Source organism: Trichomonas vaginalis, chromosome IV (genome assembly GCF_026262505.1).
Source record: "Trichomonas vaginalis G3 chromosome IV, whole genome shotgun sequence".
Taxonomy (NCBI): domain Eukaryota; phylum Parabasalia; order Trichomonadida; family Trichomonadidae; genus Trichomonas; species Trichomonas vaginalis.
In genome coordinates, this window is record NC_067206.1 from 31,800,802 (window position 1) to 31,820,728 (window position 19,927).

Consider the following 19,927-nt stretch of genomic DNA (forward strand, 5'->3'; position numbering starts at 1 on the left):
GGGTCATTTATGTAAGAATAAAAAAATAAATTATTTTAAAATTAATATGTTAAAAAAATGATACAAAATCGCTCGATATTGTATGAATTCTTACGTTTACAAAAAAAGTCACACAACCCATCCTATCCTACTACTTTAATTCTTTATTTTATTAAAACTAAATCTCTCGTCTTTAGGCTTTCTTTGAAGTATGCTAACAACTGGAAATGGTTTTCATATCCAAAAGAACAAAGATATAATATACGTTATTTCGCTGTCAATTTTTTTTGAAAGGGATTTGTTAAAAAATGATATCAATAAAGCAAGCTTTAAATTCTGGAAATGGTTTGGAAGCTAACCAGACACCAGAGGAGGGAACGAATCAAGAACAAAATCCCCAAAGTCCAAAAAATAATTCCGAAAATCAATCGCAAAATGGAGAAATAGCAAGTCCGAACTCTGCCAAATCTAATAAATCTAACAATAATTCTGTTAACGTAAGCGGAAATGCATCTCAAAGAAGTAATAAAACAGAAAAAAATTCAAATCAAGGCGAAACCGAACAAAATAACGATGAAGTTAAAAGTCAAAATTCTGAGCAACCCGAAAATAACGAAAATCAAGATCAAAACGATCAAGAAAATAATAACGGAGATACAGCAATTTCAGACGAAACATTAGACAAAGTGCATGGGATGGTAGATCAAAATTTCATTACAGAGCAAACGAATACGAATGAAAATCCTGAAGAAGAAAATAATGAAAATCAAGATAACCAAGAAACAGGGGATAATAATTACATTTCGATCGAGAATTATGATCCAAATAATAAGCAGCCCTTTACGGAACCTGAAACTCTTCAGGCAATTGAAGAAACGGGTGTTGAATTTGATGATTTGTTTATGCCTTCTGATGCAGAGCTTGCTAAGTATCCTAACGATCAAGATATTCGCGATGTTGTCTTAAATCACTATCAAGATCGTATATCAAGGCTCTCAGAATACGTAAAAACTCAAAGACAAAATATAATTGAAGCGCAACAGAACAAAAACCAACAAACAAACGACGGAAATGAAGAAGAACAAGCTAATGAAGACGATAATAGTCGAATTATTCATGATCCTCGTAATAGATACAAAAAAGAATTTGAAGCAATAATTCTTCAAATGTTGAGAGAAGAAAAGAACCAACAAGACAGTTTGGCGAGGACACAAAGAGATTTGGAGCGTGAAAAACGTAAAGAAGAGGAAAGACAACAAAAAATTAAAGAATCTAGAATGAAACACATCCAAAAACTGAAAGAACTCCAAAAGATGGAAGAAGAAAGGCAAATTAATGAAGAACAGATGAGAAGAGAACAATACAAGAAAGAACAAGAAGCAATGCAAGCTCAAAAGAAACTTTTAGAAAAAAGAAAACAAGATTCGATCGAAATGGAAAGAATTCGAAGAGAAAACATCAAAAGAGCACAGTTAAGATTAGAAGACTTAGAAAAGACGAGGAATGAAGAAATTAAAGAGAGACAATTGAAATTGGAAGACCAAGAAAAGAGAAGAGAAGAAAGACTGGAAGAAGAAGAAAAAGAAAGACAAAGAAAAGCAAAAGAAAACGAACAAAAAGTCAAAGAATTGATGCAAAGACAAAAGAATGCAGAACTTGAGAGATCCCAAATAAAGACGGAGAAAATGCAACAGAGGGAAAGAAGATCTCAAGAATGTTATGAAAAATACCAAGAAATGCAAAAACAAAAATCTCTTTCATTAAGGAGAGATTTACAAATGAAAATAAAGAGAAATCAAAACACAAGAAGATCATTATCAATGCAGGATGAACAGAACAAGAAACAGATCAATGAAAGATATTATAATAGTCTTCAAAGAATCAATATGTTGAATGAAGAAAGAAAACAAGCGAAATCAAGATGTGTATCTCGTGATGCAAGTTTGAGACAAGATATGTTGATAGAAAAGCAACATAAAGAACAGCAACAAAAGATAATGGAACTTGAAAAACAACAGAAGCATAGAGAAGAAGAACATCAAAAGTATATGGCTGAATTAAAGAAACAAAGACAGATAAGACAAATACAAGCAAGATTAAAATCAGATGATTGTGAAATTGCTGCAAGAAGACAGAAATATCTAAGAGAAAAGAGATTGAACGATGTTCAAAAGAGATTAGATGAAAATGATGAAAGAATAGAACGCGAAAAACAAAAGAAACTTCAAGAGCAACAAACGAAGATCAAGAACTCAGAGAAAATGGCCGCTCAAGTAGCAATGATGAAATTCGAAATCGAAGAAATAAAGAGATTAGGAAAGAAAGTTGATATTGATAGTTTAGGTCAGAAATATGGAATTGATGTTGAAGCTTTGAGGCAAAGAGTTTATTCAAGACAAACATTGAGTGAAACACTGCCACCTATCAGACCTAAATCAAGAGCTTCGTCTGTCAAATCAACAGAAAGTCAACAAAGTCAATCTTTTGCTCTTTCTCAACAAATCACTGAAAAAGTTTCGAATTTGGGTGATGAAAATCAAAACGAAGAGGAAGAGATGAACCATTTTCAAGAGGAAGAACAGCAACAACTAGAGGAACAGCCACAACAAAATCCTGAAGAAGAAGAAATTCGTCAAAATCAACCAGAAGAAGAAGAGAAAAATGAAGAACAAAATCAAAGTTTGATGTCAGGTTTGAGAGAAAAAATCCAGGATTCTCAGATGATGAGTGACAATCAGAGTGTTAAATCTGATAATCAAGCAAATTCTGTTAGATCTGATAATAACTCTCCAAGTGGAAGATCAAATGGTTCAAAATCACCAGCTCAATAATTTAATTTTATATTTTTTATTGTTTATTTGTTATAAAAACATATGTTGTTTAATGAATTACTTAGATATGTTGATTTGCAAAAATGAAAAATGGTAAAATTTTGCAAAATTTTGGATTTTGTAATTCAATGAATTTTTACGGTTATTTGACAGTGTGAATGAATTCGGAAGAAAGTCAACCTCATCGGATGACAATGTTTGGAATAGTTACTACAATGTTCAATTCACAGGCGAAGAAACTCGAAACCGTCAAAATTACAATCTTCCAGCAGGAAAAAAACAATATTTCTTAGACGAGTGCAACTTCTTTGATGATCATGACCGTGTTATCAATTTTAATGATATTTCCGACACTTTATTTCTACATAACCGCTGTTCATTTAGTAATTGCACTTCAATATTACAAGGAAGTTGCGTTTACTACAAAATTGGCAAGAATAGTTCAATTATTCAACGCAAATTCTGCTGTACAAAGTGCAAAGGCCAAGGTTTGGGCCAAATTTCATATACAGAAGTTGGCAGAGATAACTTAAACTTTATTATTGAAAGTTCCATTTTCGATTCAGGAAATGAAAATGGAGGATCTGTTTTTCAAACATTGTATGATAACATCGTAGTTTCATCAACAAATTTCTCATCAAATAAAGCTAAATACGAACCTGCAGGACATTATGAAGCTAAACCAGATAAATACACAACAACATTTAACTATTCAACTGTTGTTAATAATTTAGCAACAAATGATATATTAAATTTTTGGTATAACTCTTTGATTGATTCATGTAATATTATAAATAATACTAATACAAAATCAGAAAGAGGAATTATTGCTCATTGGTATAATTCTCATACTGTAAAAAGTTGTTCTTTTATAAACAACACTACTCCTCAAGGTTCATGTTTGATATATAACTATTATGATGAATTAACAGTTGATAGTTGTTACATTGACAATTCGATTTCAAATACATTTTCTAGAAATGTAAAACCTACTAATACAAGAGAACTATTTACTAACAAATTGATTCATTTTTCAACTGATATTTGCCAAGCAGAATTTGCAATTATCAAAAAAAGTATTTCTGAAGTTAATAAACTTTCTCTTTTTTTACAAACTTTAGTAAACATTTCTAACTCTTCATAATCTTTTTCTTCATCAATGAGACTTCTGTGTTTATGATGAGATTTATACGAGACTTCTATATTTCTAATTTAGCTGATGTAATGTTTTTTCTTGATTTCTAGAATTCTCTCTGAAAATTTCTGCAACTGAAACTATACCCGCACCTATCTCTTAGTCTCCCAAAAAAAATTCTGTGGAAAACGATTAAAAATTTGTTATTTTTTTTCAAAAATGACAAGCACAATATCACGAACATATAGTGATATATTGGTTGCTTGCACATCTGGAAAATGTTCAATACCATTCGAAAGTGCGCCTTTTGAGTTTGAACGCAGTGATAAAACGAAAACAATAATTCAAGTTGTAGAAGGTGAAGGAAAATACTTAAAAGAGATGCCAAAGCAAGAAGAAGAGGAAGAAAAGAAAGAATTTGATCAAATCGTTGAATATGACATGAAAGGAAAGAAACCTGATGACGTATTAGATGATATCTATGGAGAAGTCAAGCAAATCTCCCAACATATCATACAATTAATGAAATCCCTATACGGTACTTCTGTTATGCAATTCAAAGCTTCTTTCGGGATTTATAACGAACCAAAGAAAATTTTCATTTTAGAAGGAGCTACAGCAGAAAACTTGAAATCTGCGTTTGTCGCTAACTTGTTCGGAAATATACCTAATGGTGAATCCGAATTCCAATATTTCATGCAATGCGCTATAAAACCAGACTTTTTCAAACCACCATGCAAAAATCCCGTTCATAAAGTTAAAAAGATCCAAGTTATATACTATCGCGCTCACATAAAATTCCCTTCAGTAAATGAATACAGATTATACAAAATTATTAAGGAAAGACTACAAGATATGGCTCCAAAAATACTATCAGAGACTGTTAATGTATGCATTGAATGCTCAATTAACTATGCTGGAGCATATAGAGAAGTAAAAGGTACAAAATTGTCAAATGGACAGCCAAAAGAAGTGGATCCACATGTATTTGAAGCATTAACACCTTTAGAAATGTCCCACAGACGTACCTTGCCTACAGGATTTACTCAAAACATGCATAAAGCGTATTGTTTTACTGTAAACCTCAGAGAATCTCCATATTCAGAGCAACCACTTACTATTTACAAGAGTAAACCAGGGAAACCGAAATACGAGAAAATTGCCCCTCTAAAAACCTCCAAAGATAAATGGGTCGAAAGATTAACAAAATATCAAACAGGAGGAGGCAAAATTAGGGAAATCAAGGAAGAACAACCTAACTATGCCCATGATGAGATCCAAATTCCTGATCCGAAACCTTTACCTCCAACATATTCGATGAGACTTGCAAAGAAGGCTTATGCGCCTATTCCTTTCAAATATGACTATGTAGATAAGAAGAAGAATGGAAAACAAAGGAAAATTGACCAGAAAAAGAAACCTCAAAAAACAGATCAAAAGAAGAAGCAAGAACAGAACGAAGAACAAGCTAAAATGGAAGAAGATGTAAAGGAAGAAGAGAAGCCAGAGGAAAGAGAAGTTGAAAATCAGCCAGAAAATACAAAAACAGAAAATGGAGCTCAAGCTGAAAGAGATGAAAATGAAGAAGATAAAGAAAATCAAAAAGAAGAGGAAGAAGAAAAGAAAGATGAGCCAAAACAAGAAGAAAATCAAGATTCAAATCAAAATCAAGAAAATAATGGAGAAAAGAAAGATGAAAACGAAAATACTGAAGCAAAACAAGAAGAAGAACATAATGAAAAGGATGATGAAGACGAGAATTTAGAAAATTCAGAAGGAGATCCGAAATAAATTTAAACCTTTCAAGACATCTGATACCTTTTGTCTGTTCTCATTGCACATCTTCAGTATTTATGCCAGATTGTATTCTATTCCCTTGTATTGTAAAATTTGTTTATATTAATTTTATGAAAACAACAAATTACTATTTCCATCTTCTCTAAAAAATATGAAATCTAATAAATTCATCGCTTAACTTTCAATAATTCAAAAAAAATTTCAATTCATAAAAAATGATAAACACTCAAAACTTAACTAAAAGACCATTGTAATTAAAAAAGAAATGGCATTAACTAATTGACTGTTTAGTAGTGAATAAAGGAAAAATACATGGAGTTTAAGCAGATGGTGGGGTTAATTTGACCTTGCCACCATCTGGTGACTCGATCTCTGTTTCGTTCTTTGTTAAGTAGTCACGGATCTCGTTGAGATGTGTATGGATCCAGAAGCTTGATCTTCTTCTGCAGTTATGGCACTCGCTGCCATATTCCTTGCCAATAGCTTTGGAAAGCTCTTCGCAAACCTTCTTGATATACGGAAGAGTGAGTCTCTTCTTGTCATAAACTGACTGAAGCCACTGATATTCAGCAGATTTTTCTGTCTGGAAGTCAGCATCATTCATAGCCTTCTTGAGGTTGGCCTCAATCTCTTTCTTGGTCATCTTTTTCTCTCCCATGATCGAAAAAAATGAGGTGCACGTTTAAAATAATCGTTTTATATTAGTTCACTTGTGGTTAGATACAACTTGGTATGCCTATTTGAGTCAATCAAAATTTTTGCATAAAAAGTTTGGAGCTGAATTTCCCTAACGGAAATCGACCGATGGAAGCTTTCAATTAAAAATCTTAAATTAAATTAAAAAAAATATCAAACCAAAACGGCATTATAATATTGATCAATGATAAAAATCTGGAATATTTAATCTGATTGATGAAAATCCATTCTTGATATGAGCTTAGAATGTTTCATGCAAAAATAAACTATCTGATGCAGGTATTTTGGCTTTGTAATGTTGAAGAATAGAAAATTGATCATTTTGTGAATAAATAAATTTTAAAAATCTTCATTTATCTCATATACTCAGTTTTTATAGGAAATTTATAATTAGAAATAATTTTTATAGATATGTATACATTTGAAAATGCATTAACTTGTTTTACTGTTGAAATAAACTAATTATAATATATAAATAGAACAAAAAAATGAAAAAGCAAAAAAACAAGATTATGAATCAAGAACAATTACGTATGGTTTTTGAAATTTTGCTTTTTATTTTTATTGTCATTAAGATTAATTAAAGCTTTAAGTGATTCTAAGCAATATGGAAATGTGCTTATTTGTGAATGAAGATCAATATTTTAAATGATTTCTATATGATTATATACAACTCCTAAAATATGAAGTCATGTCATAAATTAAACAACAATTCAATAGATTCTAATTGTATTCTCCTGATCAAGAATGTTATTTAAATTGAAAGCCTATCTTTTTACAAATCATAACTAAGCTGTAAAAACTAACAACCAAATTATTGATTTAAATGAATCTATTTATGTGATTAAATTTCATTTTCATAAATATCAATGTTTCTGAATTTAATATGCCAACAATTAATTGAAAGAAATATTATACTTCATATGACAGAAATTTGAAAATGTGATTTTGAAATTTTTGGAATTTGGTTTTAAGATGTAATGATTGAAATTAATCTGATGTGTAATAGGAACTAATAATATTCAACAAGTATAATATAAAAATACACAAGTTTGAATCTAGGATTTTTGAAAAGATACAATTTTTCATCACAGTTCATAGCAATTAACTAGCATCTGGAAAGAATAAACGATGGTATCATTGAGATGCATATATTTGTAATATTAGATTATTTCATATAATATTTTAGCGGAAGTTTATATTGAGATATTAATTATTTGATGTAATATGTAAAGGTATAGCAGAATATACAAATAAATTAGAAAAATAACTGGGGATCATTGTAAGAAAAATTCAATTAAAAAAGATCTAACATAAAAGAAATCATTCCCTATGGTTCTATTTCACAATAATAACATTAATTATTTGAAATTCATATCGAGGTATAATCTGATTATCGGTGGAATATGATAAGAATAATATGTGTATCAAATTGACAATAAATTCGCTTGCTGGTTGATGATTGAGAATACACTTGAATGATGTAAAATTTGCATCAAAAATTTGAGAAGTGGTATTCAAAAAAATAATCCGCTTGATTTGAATTTGGTTTGACTTTTCAGAAGAAAAAAACATTTTTCATCCAAGTTTGGATAAATAAAATATCATCTAGTATCACAAACATTAACATTACCTTTATTATTTGCTTATGCAAATTATTTTTGAATCTCTGAATTTCGATCAATTCGAATATTTTACGATTTGAAGATATAACATTGTTTGATTTATTATATGCATTTTCCCATTTACTCAACTTTTCATTTCAATTTAAATAGTTGGTATTCCTATTCAGATATGCATATGCTTTTATTACACAAATTTTATTTAATATCGTTAAATTTTTAGAGACCTATTTTATCAAATTTTCGCAACTCACAATTTCATTAAATTTTGCATTAACTCTTTTTGTATATATCATTTACTTGGTTACTAATTGAAGAGGAAATTGCTCTCAATTTTTAATTCTTTTATAAAACTACTACAATTATCATTACAATTGTAAATATCATCAATTGGTCATTAGTGTCACTTTTGCCACACTTTGAATTTGCCACCCTTTCAATTCATACATTCAATTCTTTTACCTCATATTTTTATCTTTTCTTTTTCTCATTTGAACATATATCACCAGTAACACCATAATATGCATTAATCCATATTTAAACTGCGCTATCAAAAATGAGTAGTTATATCGATAATTTCTTATTGAAATATTTAAAAACTGTTTCTGAATTTCCTACATAAAATCAATATTTACCATGTTATCCATATCATCCCGCTCCGGGTCAAAGATCGTTAAGTCTAAGTTCACTCCAGAAGAAGATCAGAAGCTCTTCAGCCTTGTTAATGGATTACAAGAGATTGACTGGAACGCGATCGCAAAACAATTCACACATAGAAATTCTCGTCAATGCCGTGAGAGATGGCAGAACTATCTCAATCCAAACCTTACAAAGGACAATTGGACTGAGGAAGACGACCGTCTTTTGCTTGAACGTTATAAGGAAATGGGTCCTCACTTGAATGCCATTGGAAGAACGCTCGGTAACCGCTCCGGAAATTCTGTCCGTAATCGGTACCTTGTTCTTATGAGATTCCAGCAAAAGCACCCAGAGTCTTCTCTGTTTAAGTCTCCATCATCTCCAGTCGAGATGCCAACTATTGAACCAGAAGAGGTTCAGATGAATTTATCTGAGCCAGCTCCAAAGAAAGATGCGGAAGTTAGTTTGATTGATAAGATTTTTAATCAAAACGTTATTGAAGGACTCTTCTCAACAGATGAGTTCGATTTCTTAGAATCTATGTTCATGTAAACTGTAATTTAATCATGAAGATTGCTTGCAAAAAAATCCATTCCGTTTTTTTTTCGATTCATTTTTCTCTCAATTTTTCTGAAGTGTTTCTGTAATTTTTTTTTCAAGCCAATAGTTTTGGCGCTCATATGACTGGCTTAGTATTTCGTTTTGTTTTATAGTTATTTACAATTTCTTCCGTATAATGAGTCTAAATCTTCGATGAAAATGCTTGACCATTTTTCCAATTGTCTTTGAAACCATACAAAGTACCTATCTTTCTAAGTGATTTCGTGCTAAATTAATATATACCCACTTGTTTATAGTGCAAAAACTATCAGGGACCCTTCGATAAAGACGGTAATTCTCAGTGGTGTAACATTTGGCTTACAGATCTATTATATGAATGCATATTTCATCCGATTATCATCTATTTCATATATCTTAGCGATTAGGCAATTTTAACCACTTATGATTCATTGAAATTATTACATTTAGGATTTGTGTTGATTTCAACATGATTACACTTTTTCTACATGAAAATCCCTAATCTTCTAATTGATCAATCTTTATTTGGTTTCTGATATTTCAAGCATTCACTCATGATCTCTTTGCTTCTGCCTAAAAATGATAATTCTAGACATTTTTGAGTTATTTCTGAGTTAAATTTTCGTTCTTAAGAACGAAACAAGTGGAAGCATAAGTTTTATTTTCATATTTTTTTTTCTAAACAAGTGGAGGCGTATTTTACAATAGATTTGTTTTTCTATAGGGAGGCAAATTTGGTGCAAGGTCTTTTAGTCATAACATGATATCTCAAAAATCTCAACACAATACATAGAAAATATAGATGTGTAAATGCGAAATATACATACATATATGAATACTTTCTAAATTGAATAGATACACTTATGAAAAAGCTAACTTGTATTCATTTTATAATTATTACAGTGAGTTTTTAAAGCAGCAACTAAATTATGCTAATTGATGGATATACCATACCTAATGCATGATTTAGAAAGGATTTTTTGGAAAATGAAACAATATCTTCCTAAGAAAATCATATCTTACCTAATCTAATGGAGGAATTAAAGTACAATCGAACCATTTTGTAAATCTAGCTAATTACTACTAAATGTCGATTTTTTCTTTATGTGGTCGATAAAATTCAATCAATTTTTTTTTAAAAAAATGGAATTTGGGCAAAAATTGAATGAACTAATTAATAAATCAACATACTCAAAGGAAGATATCTTTGAGTTCTTTGATTTACTGTCTTCAGTTAGCTTAGATTCGATTGAAAACCAAAATATAAAAATCAATTTTCTTTATTATCGGTCAATCCTCTCCAAACTATTCTCATCTATTAAAAATATCGAAACAAGCATTACTAGCGAGATAGGTTTGATAGCTACGACAGTTCAAAAATATATCGAATTATATCGAAAAGTTAAAGAAGCTGACAAAGAATTTCCAACAGAAGAACTCTCGAAATTACTAGAATTTCAAGCAATTCAAGAAAATATCGCCGAAATTCCTAAATTTTCTTTTAATGATAAACAAAAAATGCCAAATTATGAAAAATTCTGCAATTTTTGCATAGAATTCTTCCAACCAAAGCAATTTAAGTTTGTTGACCTTATTAATTTAGCTTTCTATTTTAACAAAAATTATTTAGAATTAATTCCAAACTTTTCGATCGATATTTTACAAAATTGCGACAAAGAATTATTTACAGATATTGAATTATCACCAGATTCATTCGTAGCTATCCCAGAAATGGTTCCTCCACTTGATAACGTTTTTGAGATTGATTTTATACAATATATCTATCAATCTGTCTACGGATATGAATTCCCAGAGAAAATATACCTCAATTACGATGTTTCTAACCTACTTTCCAACGAAAAATTTGGATTTTTGTTACATTATTTCAAATTTAATCCAATTCTCGACAAAGACATACCGTTAGATACGAAGCAGACAATATTACTACTGATGAACAACCAAATTGAGTTCTCAAAAGAGTCAATTTCCATTCCAACCTTAATTACTCCGAATTACATCGCTTTAGCGTACTACAGCCTCGAGAAACATGGAGACACAGGTTTTTACAGGGCAATCATCAACCAATCTGTTTACGGAAAGTTTTGGCTCGCATCAAAAGTTATTTCTGGCAGTTATTTGAATCCAAACTTACTTATTTCGATCAAAGAATTACAGACCAAACCGTCAGCTGCTTCAAACTTAATTGGTCACCCAGAAATTTTACCTTATTTAGATTTATCCAACAAATATCATCGAAGAATGAAGATTTTGCTATCAGAAGATAATGAGTTCCCTACAGAAATCAATGTAGAAGCAGAGTTGGCCCTATACAAGCTTAAAGAAAAACAAAATCAAATTATTCAATCAAATGCACCGAAATACTTAAAATTATTGGCAGAAACAGTAAGGAATGACACAATAAAAGACACAAAAGGTAATGGTTACTACGCATCTCTACTTTGCGCTGGATTTTTACCTCCAATTCCAGATACTCAGCCTCTACCGATATTTAAAAAACCAGAAGAGTTGATTGAAGATCAGCCATTCTATACAATCGTATCTAATATAATTTCGATCATTTCTTCGATCAAATTAACAGAAATTTCAGATGATGTTTCAATTTTGCTTTGCCATCGATATATTTCGAAAGAATCGAAGCAGAGTTTAGTAAGTTCGCTAGGTAATCAAGGAGAACAGCTTAGAAATAAGTACATGTGCACAATGATGGCGTTTTCCATGCTAGAAGCTGATTATCCAATATCCGCTGCGTACAAGATCAAGACTATTAGCGATGTTCCCACTGACGTGATCATAACTATCGTAAAATTCCTTGAAAACGACTTATCCAGTTTATGTGAGTTTTTCGGTAACACTCCTGAAGCACAGAACATGTTCAACAGGCTTTCTGAAGACTCCAGGAGGTCAGTTCTTGTATCGCTAATAAGAAGTGAGAACAACGATCCCATACAATCTTTATCATTAGACTTAGAAGACCCAAAGACAATCCAAATGATCCTAGAATTGTCAGGAAAAGAGTCTGTATCACATCCTACCGCTGTATCTCAGATCATGGAGCGAATCTTACCTTCATGCAATGATATAAGTTACTTTTTCGACCAAATTCCTGAAAATATCCATGAAACAACGACAGAATTAATTTCTCTGCTCAGTCTTGTCCTCGATAACGTCAAACACTCTGACTTTGTCGATGCAAAACTCCAAGAAAAGCCAGAAATAGATTTCATCTGGAAAGAAGATATCAATAAAATCGAAAAAGTGACAAAAGATATTTGGTCGGAAGAATTTAATGGAGAATGTCATTTTTCAAGCAATAACAAATGGCCAGCATTCATTTGTTACACTTGTCCCGAAAATCCGATCATTTGTCTCGAATGCGCAACTAAATGCCACAAAAACCATGATTTAGTTTGCATCGGATACAATAACAACGCTGTCTGCCACTGTGACAAGTACTGTACACTCACAAATTCCGTGAAAAGCCAGAATTCATCTCGGAAAAGACAGACCAAACAAAACGATCAAGAAAACAAAATTTTGTCAGTAAATCCAAATTCACTGGCAAAATTTGTCATAAAACTGTCAAATTGTAAATCAAGTAAAGTGTCAGATAAAACTGTCAAATTACATTCTGACATAAAGACATGTGACCTGAAATCAAAGACGATAAATCCAAATTATCCACCATTAATTTTTTCCGAAATTCCACAGAAAACATTACAAACAGGAGATGGAACAAGACTTAGATCATCATTAGAAAATGTTAATGAATCATTTACATTAACACACAGACGCAGTGAAGTTTCTCCTGCCATATTATGCTGCCAAGTCTTAGACGGAAGATTTGTTTTAGTCGGAATCGGTTGTAAATTAACGGTTTTGACAAATGACCTCACTTCTCAACTATTTTCAGTTTCTCTGCCTAAAGTCATTTTGTCAATAAAACCATCGGTCCAAGAACCAAATCTTATCGTCGTCACTTCACTTCACAACTGTTATTTATATGAAATATCAGACAACGGACAAATAACACTTAGAAATGAAGTAGAACTAAGATTGAATAATATTGATTCGTCACTTTTTATTAATAACGTACAATGGATTCCTGACTCGAAATATTTAATGATAACAACAAATTGTTTTGTCACTTTTTATGATCCAAGCAGCAAAAAGTTTTTCGGACATGTTACAACGAAACAAAGAGTTTTCTATACTTCATCTACCATTATTTGTCATAATAAGAAATATTATTGTTTGGTCAGTTCATCTGATGGCAAAATTGGAATTTACGATTTGTCTAATTTAGAAAATAGTGAATTTGATCGTTACTCGAATTTTAAATTAGATGGACAATTAATAACATTGTCTTCCTGTTTAGAAAATAATCTTTGTTTCATTTCTCAAGGTGTTTTATTACATATCATTAGACCTTCTGAATTATTTTCAGAAAAACCGTCATTTTTAACGGTTATGACAGAATTTCCATCGAATTTGTATTTAGTTGATGTTTTTAATGGTGTTTTTGTATTTGGAAACACTAATACAAATGCATTGTTTACTTTAGAATTTACTGATTCAGGATTAGAATTCGAATGTCTTCAAAACGGAACAATTCCAATTGGATATTGTTCTATGTTGAATAACTCAATGATTTTGTTGTCTGCTTTTGTATTGAATAATTCTTTTGTTTGTTTGACGAATCACGGCCAGTTTGTTGAACTAAAAATGAACACAACAGCAGAAACAGTTGCAGATAAATTAATAAATGATGATGACTTCATTTATGAAGAAGAAAAGAATGTTGAACCTTTCTTCTGGGCAAGGACATTATCAACAGATTTATCTAAAATAGAAGTTAAAGATTATGATGGAAATAATATTAATGATGTTTTGCAGAGAAAAAGATATATTTTCAGTTCTAATTCGGCAAGGAAATCAGCGTTAGTTACATTAAATGACAGCGAAAACGTAATTGTTGGATTCAGAGTTGGCTGTGAAAGTCAAAGTCAAAGCCATAGACCTCCATGGATTTCTGTTTTGGGAAGGAAAGTTAATGTTAACAGCCAAAGATCTTTCATGTTCGCTTTGAAACCGAATGAAATAGAACCGAGAAAAACATATGAAATCAGATTCGGATCGAAAGAATATTATGACACAAATTTCGACTTTTTGGATGTTTTTGTTTGCCAGTACAAAATTATCAAAGAAATCTGTGAAAATTCAAGAAAAGTTGTGTCTTTCGATAACTCAAATAATTTGTCTGACTTCAAGGATTCCAATACAGGAGATCCTTCTTTGTATCCTATTTTCAGTCGATTGGAAAAGTGTTTTGTTTCCTGTGCAAAGAATGAAAAACTTTCTGAAGAAATTTTCACAAGAATCGTGCAATTGATTTATGAAAACGATTCATTGTCAAGCATTTCGAGAAAGATTGCTTCTCTATGCAGTTTCGACAACAAAAACGAGATTTGGTCTAAAATTGCATCAAATTGTGTTGAAAAACTCTCCAAAACTACAGCAAAAGATTTTTGGAGAGATTTCAATTTGATGAACGACGAAGACAAAACTAAAGTGTCAAATGACGTCTGGAAAGGAACAGAAATCGAACAAGATATTTTCGATCCAAATATGATTGTTTCTGCTTTTATTTCTACTAATTAAATGTTTATTTATTTTATTTGTTCAGCCTGGCTTTCGTCCAAATAAGCATTGCTGCTTTAAGTTATTGTGGAACAAAGAACTATTAATTACACTACAATATATTCAAATAGGGATTCTGAAGAAGAAGGAAATTACTATTTTTGATATTAATTATTCATGATGGTAATTCTTTTCAATTTTTATGGGATAACCCCTTAGTTTAAAAATGTACGTTATTTACCCCCTGTATCTGCATCTAGAGATATTTTTTAGATTTTGAAACAGTTAAAAGATAGAGTACGATCAAAGTATGCTATTTTATCGTTTATTCATAAAAATATCAATTCTATCATAGAGAAAAAGCTAATTTAAGTTTAAAAATTTGAATAGTTGTAAACTAATATAGTGAGCCATTAAAAATATTACGAAGACCGCATTCTCTTGAATTTTGACGTCTAATTTGGAAACAAATAACATTAAACATAAGTTGCAAATCAAAAAGAATTTGATTCTTATTTATCAATAAAAAATTATAGATTTTCATTTGAGTGACAAGTCTATAAGCAAGCATATCATGTGATTTTAAGTCCGAATGAGATGAATAAAGTTTATTCATAAAGACATAAACTTACTGAATTCCTTTATGCAAATATATCAAATTTGAAATAATATCGTCATTTGTTTGGAAAAGCATATATAATGAAATCTGATTCTTAATGTAATATAATAACCAAGTAATTGGCTTTTTGTGAGTTTGGGTGATAATTATCATTTGAAAAATTGAATTTTTTGCTATTAGGTCAGCACAAAGCGCCAACCAAATAGCGAAGAATTCTGATATATGTCTATTTAAAATATGATTAAAATTTCTGAACGATAACTATCAAAAATAAGTCATAAAAAATATAAAAATAAAAATATAACGTAGGTGGAAAATAAGCCATATTCATCCGGCCAATAATCCTCTCAATTAGAGTATTCAAAAATGGCAGATGCCAGCCAATTTTTTGTATGGTAATGATAAATAATCATTAATATAGGTTCAGGATAGTATGTTATATCATATTTAATCATTATTAAGCAACTTCTATGATATTTTTTATAAAAAAAGTTTTATGAAGTTAATATTAAATAAACTATTTATTTTCCCTTTTCTTTACAATTTTTATACATGAATTAGTAATAAAACAATTATATAATATGATGAAACAGCTCGAGATCATCTGACTTGGAGGTACTGAATATTAGTTTCTTATCGTAAAGCCGTATCTGCGTTGAGTTTTGAATTTTTTGCTAATAATTCAAAAGAAATGCAATCTGAGTGAACTTTATAGGCTATTTAATTAAATCTTTTGGAGATTGATTTAGACTATGTAGGTACTCAGTAACTAATAGACGAAGAATGGAAGAAAACTGCAAGAGCGATTTCGAGGAAATTTTATTAAAATTAACATTCGATTCTTTGACCTGCAAATAAACATATTTGTACTGTTAATCGGTTTTACAGAATAGATCTTGCGTTGTTGTATGTTTTGACAAAGTATCTAGAATTTTTCCTAAGATACTCATTTTGCGAGATAAAATGATATACTATCTACCAGATATTTGTGTATTGCTTCCTATATGTGGCTAGTAACTACAGAAATTGTAGTTTCAGGAAATTTGAATACATTTGGAATTCTAAGAAAGACATTGTAATATTGAGCGTCTCTTATTTCAATATACCATATTAATGAAAATATAAATTCATGTAATCTGTCCTTAAATATGCTATCTAAACTTGTGATAGAAACTCAATTTCACCATAAAATATGAGAAAATTCCAAACTGTGAAATAAAACGAACATATTCGCATATCAGATAACAACCATCTATATTAGGTTTCTCAATTCTTCATTTAAAATTCCAAAAAAAATTCAAAAATTTGAAAATGGAGAGAAGAAATACGAATTTTCCATGAAAATTCGCAAAATGAAAAATTTTTGGAATTACAAACATTAATTATTTTTGATGCTTGTTCCAAAATTTGTCTTTTTCCCCATATCTGATATGAATATTTTCGATTATTATTATAATTTATTTTTAATGACATATTTCATGATATTCATATAATGGTTTGTTTTAAGAAATGAATGAGAATATATTTATTTAAAAAAAGAGAAAAGGTATTAGTATAGATTTTTATTTGAGCGTATTTAAAAGGTTCTATTTCAAAAACTTTATGTAGTTTGCTTTTGTAAGCAACGTAAAACAACATCTTCAAGTTATTTGTTGCAATTCGGGGATTAATCGAGAATTTTTGCTGTATATTAGTTATAAATTTGTTTTAGTAGATAAATTCATCATGTTCCCGTTTGAGACTCATTTTGTTTTTGCTTTATTGATGAAATTTCAATTTGTTGAGTGAATATCGACAAATTTGTTAAATCTTGTTTTAAGCGCAGCAGCAACATTTAGAGTCTATTAATTATATCTAGACTTTCAGTATTTTGCATTATTTTTATGGTTGAGGTTAGAACAATCGCCTAACTAAGTAACGCATGTATGTAAAATGACTTTTTCGCGAAAACGGTCTTGCAGATTTTTATGAGAGTAAGATATCAATATATACAACAATTGAGGATTAATTTTATTGCAGTGGCTTACGATTTTCATCGTTCAAAGTATCGGGGCAGATTATTAAATTTTAAGCTATACAATTTCCATTGTAGAGCTTTATATTTTGAAAGAATAGAACGATTGGATATATTCTTATTAAGTATAAATGACATCGATTTTAAATTGCATATATGTCAACACTGTTTCTGAAATTAATGTAAATATAAAGTAATAAATTACTATGCATGAAGAAAACTTCAATTTCTCTCCACAATTAAGAGAAGTTTGGAGTTTTATTACTGAGAAAAATCCGCTTGAAGTTGTTCATGAGAATTTTTTTTCTTGCGAAATAACGTATTTTTTGTTGACCTACCTTTCCCTCAACTAGAAAAATAAATACTATATGCTATAACAAATCTATACCCAGCATAAAAAGTTTTACTCCATTACTATCAATCTTCCTGGCAAAGGCAAATGACGTCAAAAAATGCCATTTGATACGATGTTTTTCTTTTTTGTTTTTGTATATATAAATGACCATGATTGGGGAAATTATTTTGAACAAGATGATGACAAATATAAAAGCTCTTGTAACAACATAAATAATGATAATGACGCCTGCAGAATTGACAATAATTTTCCAAATCCCAAAATTTATCTTTATCAGTGCATATTTATGCACATCAGCGATAGAGCAATATCTATTGAAAAACGCGCCATCTTAATGATATGCGAATGCAAATTTGAAAATGTAACAAAAACAACAGACACTGGTGGAACCATTCAATATGCTTTTTTGAGGAATAATGATTTAGATTCATCTATTGTTCTTTTAAGAGTGTGTGCTTCAAATGCTATAACAACTGACACCAAATTTTCAAATTACGGAACAGGTTCATTTGGAGTTTTTTATAACGATGCAACAGATGGAAAAAATATTTTAGAACAATGTAGTATTTTTAATTATCAAAGTAAACGCATGAGAACAATAGAATTTGGAACCACTTCTGAAGTTTCTATATCTAATTTTAATTTAAGTTATTGCCGTGCTAAAGATACTGCAGCTATATATGCATTTCCACCAAGTAGTTTTAAACCAAAACTATTAATAAAATATACTACAATATATTCAAATGAGAATAATGAAAAAGAAAATAGCATTTTTGTAAGTAAATACACTACTAACATTTCTATTTGCAACATAATTAACAATAGTCAAAATCAAAACGCATACTATATTTTTAATTTCATTATTTCAGATGTTACAATTAGCGATTCGATCATTTTCAATAATTTACTTCCTCGAGGTGGAGTTATGTTTTATGATTCAGAACGTACTGATTACGAGCATACAATTATTAATGTCATTCATTGTTTAATTGATCAAACAAACCATACACGGCTTACTTTAAATACAGATAAAATATCTACAAATTCATTTAGCAATTTTTATAACTATGATACAAAAGCATGCTTATTAATTCCTATAGATGAAAATGAAGTAAGGGAAGAAGAAAAAATTCGTCAAATGTGTACATGTGATTTTGACTGGAGAGCATATAAACGATCTGGTAACAGAATTTAACGAAAAAATCAAAAATATATCTCATATTAAGATTGGCGATTGGAATGTTATTTCAAGTTTCGATTTCCAAAAAAATATTCAATATTGGTTTTAAAATTAAATTCAGATGACAAAATAACATATAATTACATAATCAAAAATGCCAAAAAATAAAAATCTGGAATTTTTGATGTCAAAAACACTATTTTTATACTTAATAAATGTAAAAAGAATTATCTTAATCTCTGTAAGTACTACAAAGAGAACACAGAATGTATTTTTAAAATATATAGTAAACTCATATTTTATCATGGTACCCGTTGAGAGCTTTTTTAATTAAGGTACTATTTCGATAGAATTTGAACGGTATTCCTTCAATTTTGAGAAGAACCCTTTCATTTTTTGAATTGGGTACCTTAAATGAAAAAAGAACTTACATTCAATCTTAAAATTGAAAAATTCTAATATCTCACCACATGCAGCATTATTCACTCATTATTACTCAGAAGTTTTTTATTTAATTATAGGACATATCCTTATTTCATTCGCTGAAATAAGTGTTATCATTCCCTAAATAAGGGTAGCTCCCCAAAAAAATTCAATTCCCAGTAATCATTTTTGGAATTTTTTTGGAAGCCATTGATAACCAGTGAAAAAGCACAAAAAATAAACATTAAACAGGAAGAATGAGAGAGTCTTCCGATATAATAAGTTCATCAGCACTTACAACCATCTGATTTTAATTCAAATTTTTGATAGCTGATGTGAAACAGCATTGAAAATTAACATTAATAATCTGAATTGAAGGCCATTCCATATGACTTTTATT

At 29.9% G+C, this 19,927-nt stretch overlaps 5 protein-coding genes across 5 annotated transcripts, besides 1 other annotated feature; 4 read left to right on the forward strand and 1 right to left on the reverse strand.

Annotated features, from left to right (window-relative positions):
- Positions 1 to 82: 82 nt before the first annotated feature.
- TVAGG3_0204150 (uncharacterized protein) lies at positions 83 to 2,810 on the forward strand (the record flags this gene model as incomplete). The annotated part of the gene is made up of 1 exon (XM_001315403.1): positions 288 to 2,810. The coding sequence occupies one exon, from the start codon at positions 288 to 290 to the stop codon at positions 2,808 to 2,810; it is 2,523 nt and encodes an 840-aa protein (XP_001315438.1).
- Positions 2,811 to 4,164: 1,354 nt separating this feature from the next.
- TVAGG3_0204160 (uncharacterized protein) lies at positions 4,165 to 5,736 on the forward strand (the record flags this gene model as incomplete). The annotated part of the gene is made up of 1 exon (XM_001315404.1): positions 4,165 to 5,736. The coding sequence occupies one exon, from the start codon at positions 4,165 to 4,167 to the stop codon at positions 5,734 to 5,736; it is 1,572 nt and encodes a 523-aa protein (XP_001315439.1).
- A 279-nt stretch (positions 5,737 to 6,015) lies between these two features.
- TVAGG3_0204170 (uncharacterized protein) lies at positions 6,016 to 6,414 on the reverse strand (the record flags this gene model as incomplete). The annotated part of the gene is made up of 1 exon (XM_001315405.2): positions 6,062 to 6,400. The coding sequence occupies one exon, from the start codon at positions 6,398 to 6,400 to the stop codon at positions 6,062 to 6,064; it is 339 nt and encodes a 112-aa protein (XP_001315440.1).
- Positions 6,415 to 8,696: 2,282 nt separating this feature from the next.
- TVAGG3_0204180 (RNA polymerase II transcription regulator recruiting protein) lies at positions 8,697 to 9,275 on the forward strand (the record flags this gene model as incomplete). The annotated part of the gene is made up of 1 exon (XM_001315406.1): positions 8,697 to 9,251. The coding sequence occupies one exon, from the start codon at positions 8,697 to 8,699 to the stop codon at positions 9,249 to 9,251; it is 555 nt and encodes a 184-aa protein (XP_001315441.1).
- Positions 9,276 to 9,337: 62 nt separating this feature from the next.
- Positions 9,338 to 15,388, forward strand: TVAGG3_0204190 (tricorn protease domain 2 family; the record flags this gene model as incomplete). The annotated part of the gene is made up of 1 exon (XM_001315407.1): positions 10,422 to 14,957. One exon carries the CDS (start codon positions 10,422 to 10,424, stop codon positions 14,955 to 14,957), a length of 4,536 nt encoding a protein of 1,511 aa, XP_001315442.1.
- Positions 15,389 to 19,817: 4,429 nt separating this feature from the next.
- Positions 19,818 to 19,916: a mobile genetic element.
- Between the last annotated feature and the right edge of the window lie 11 nt (positions 19,917 to 19,927).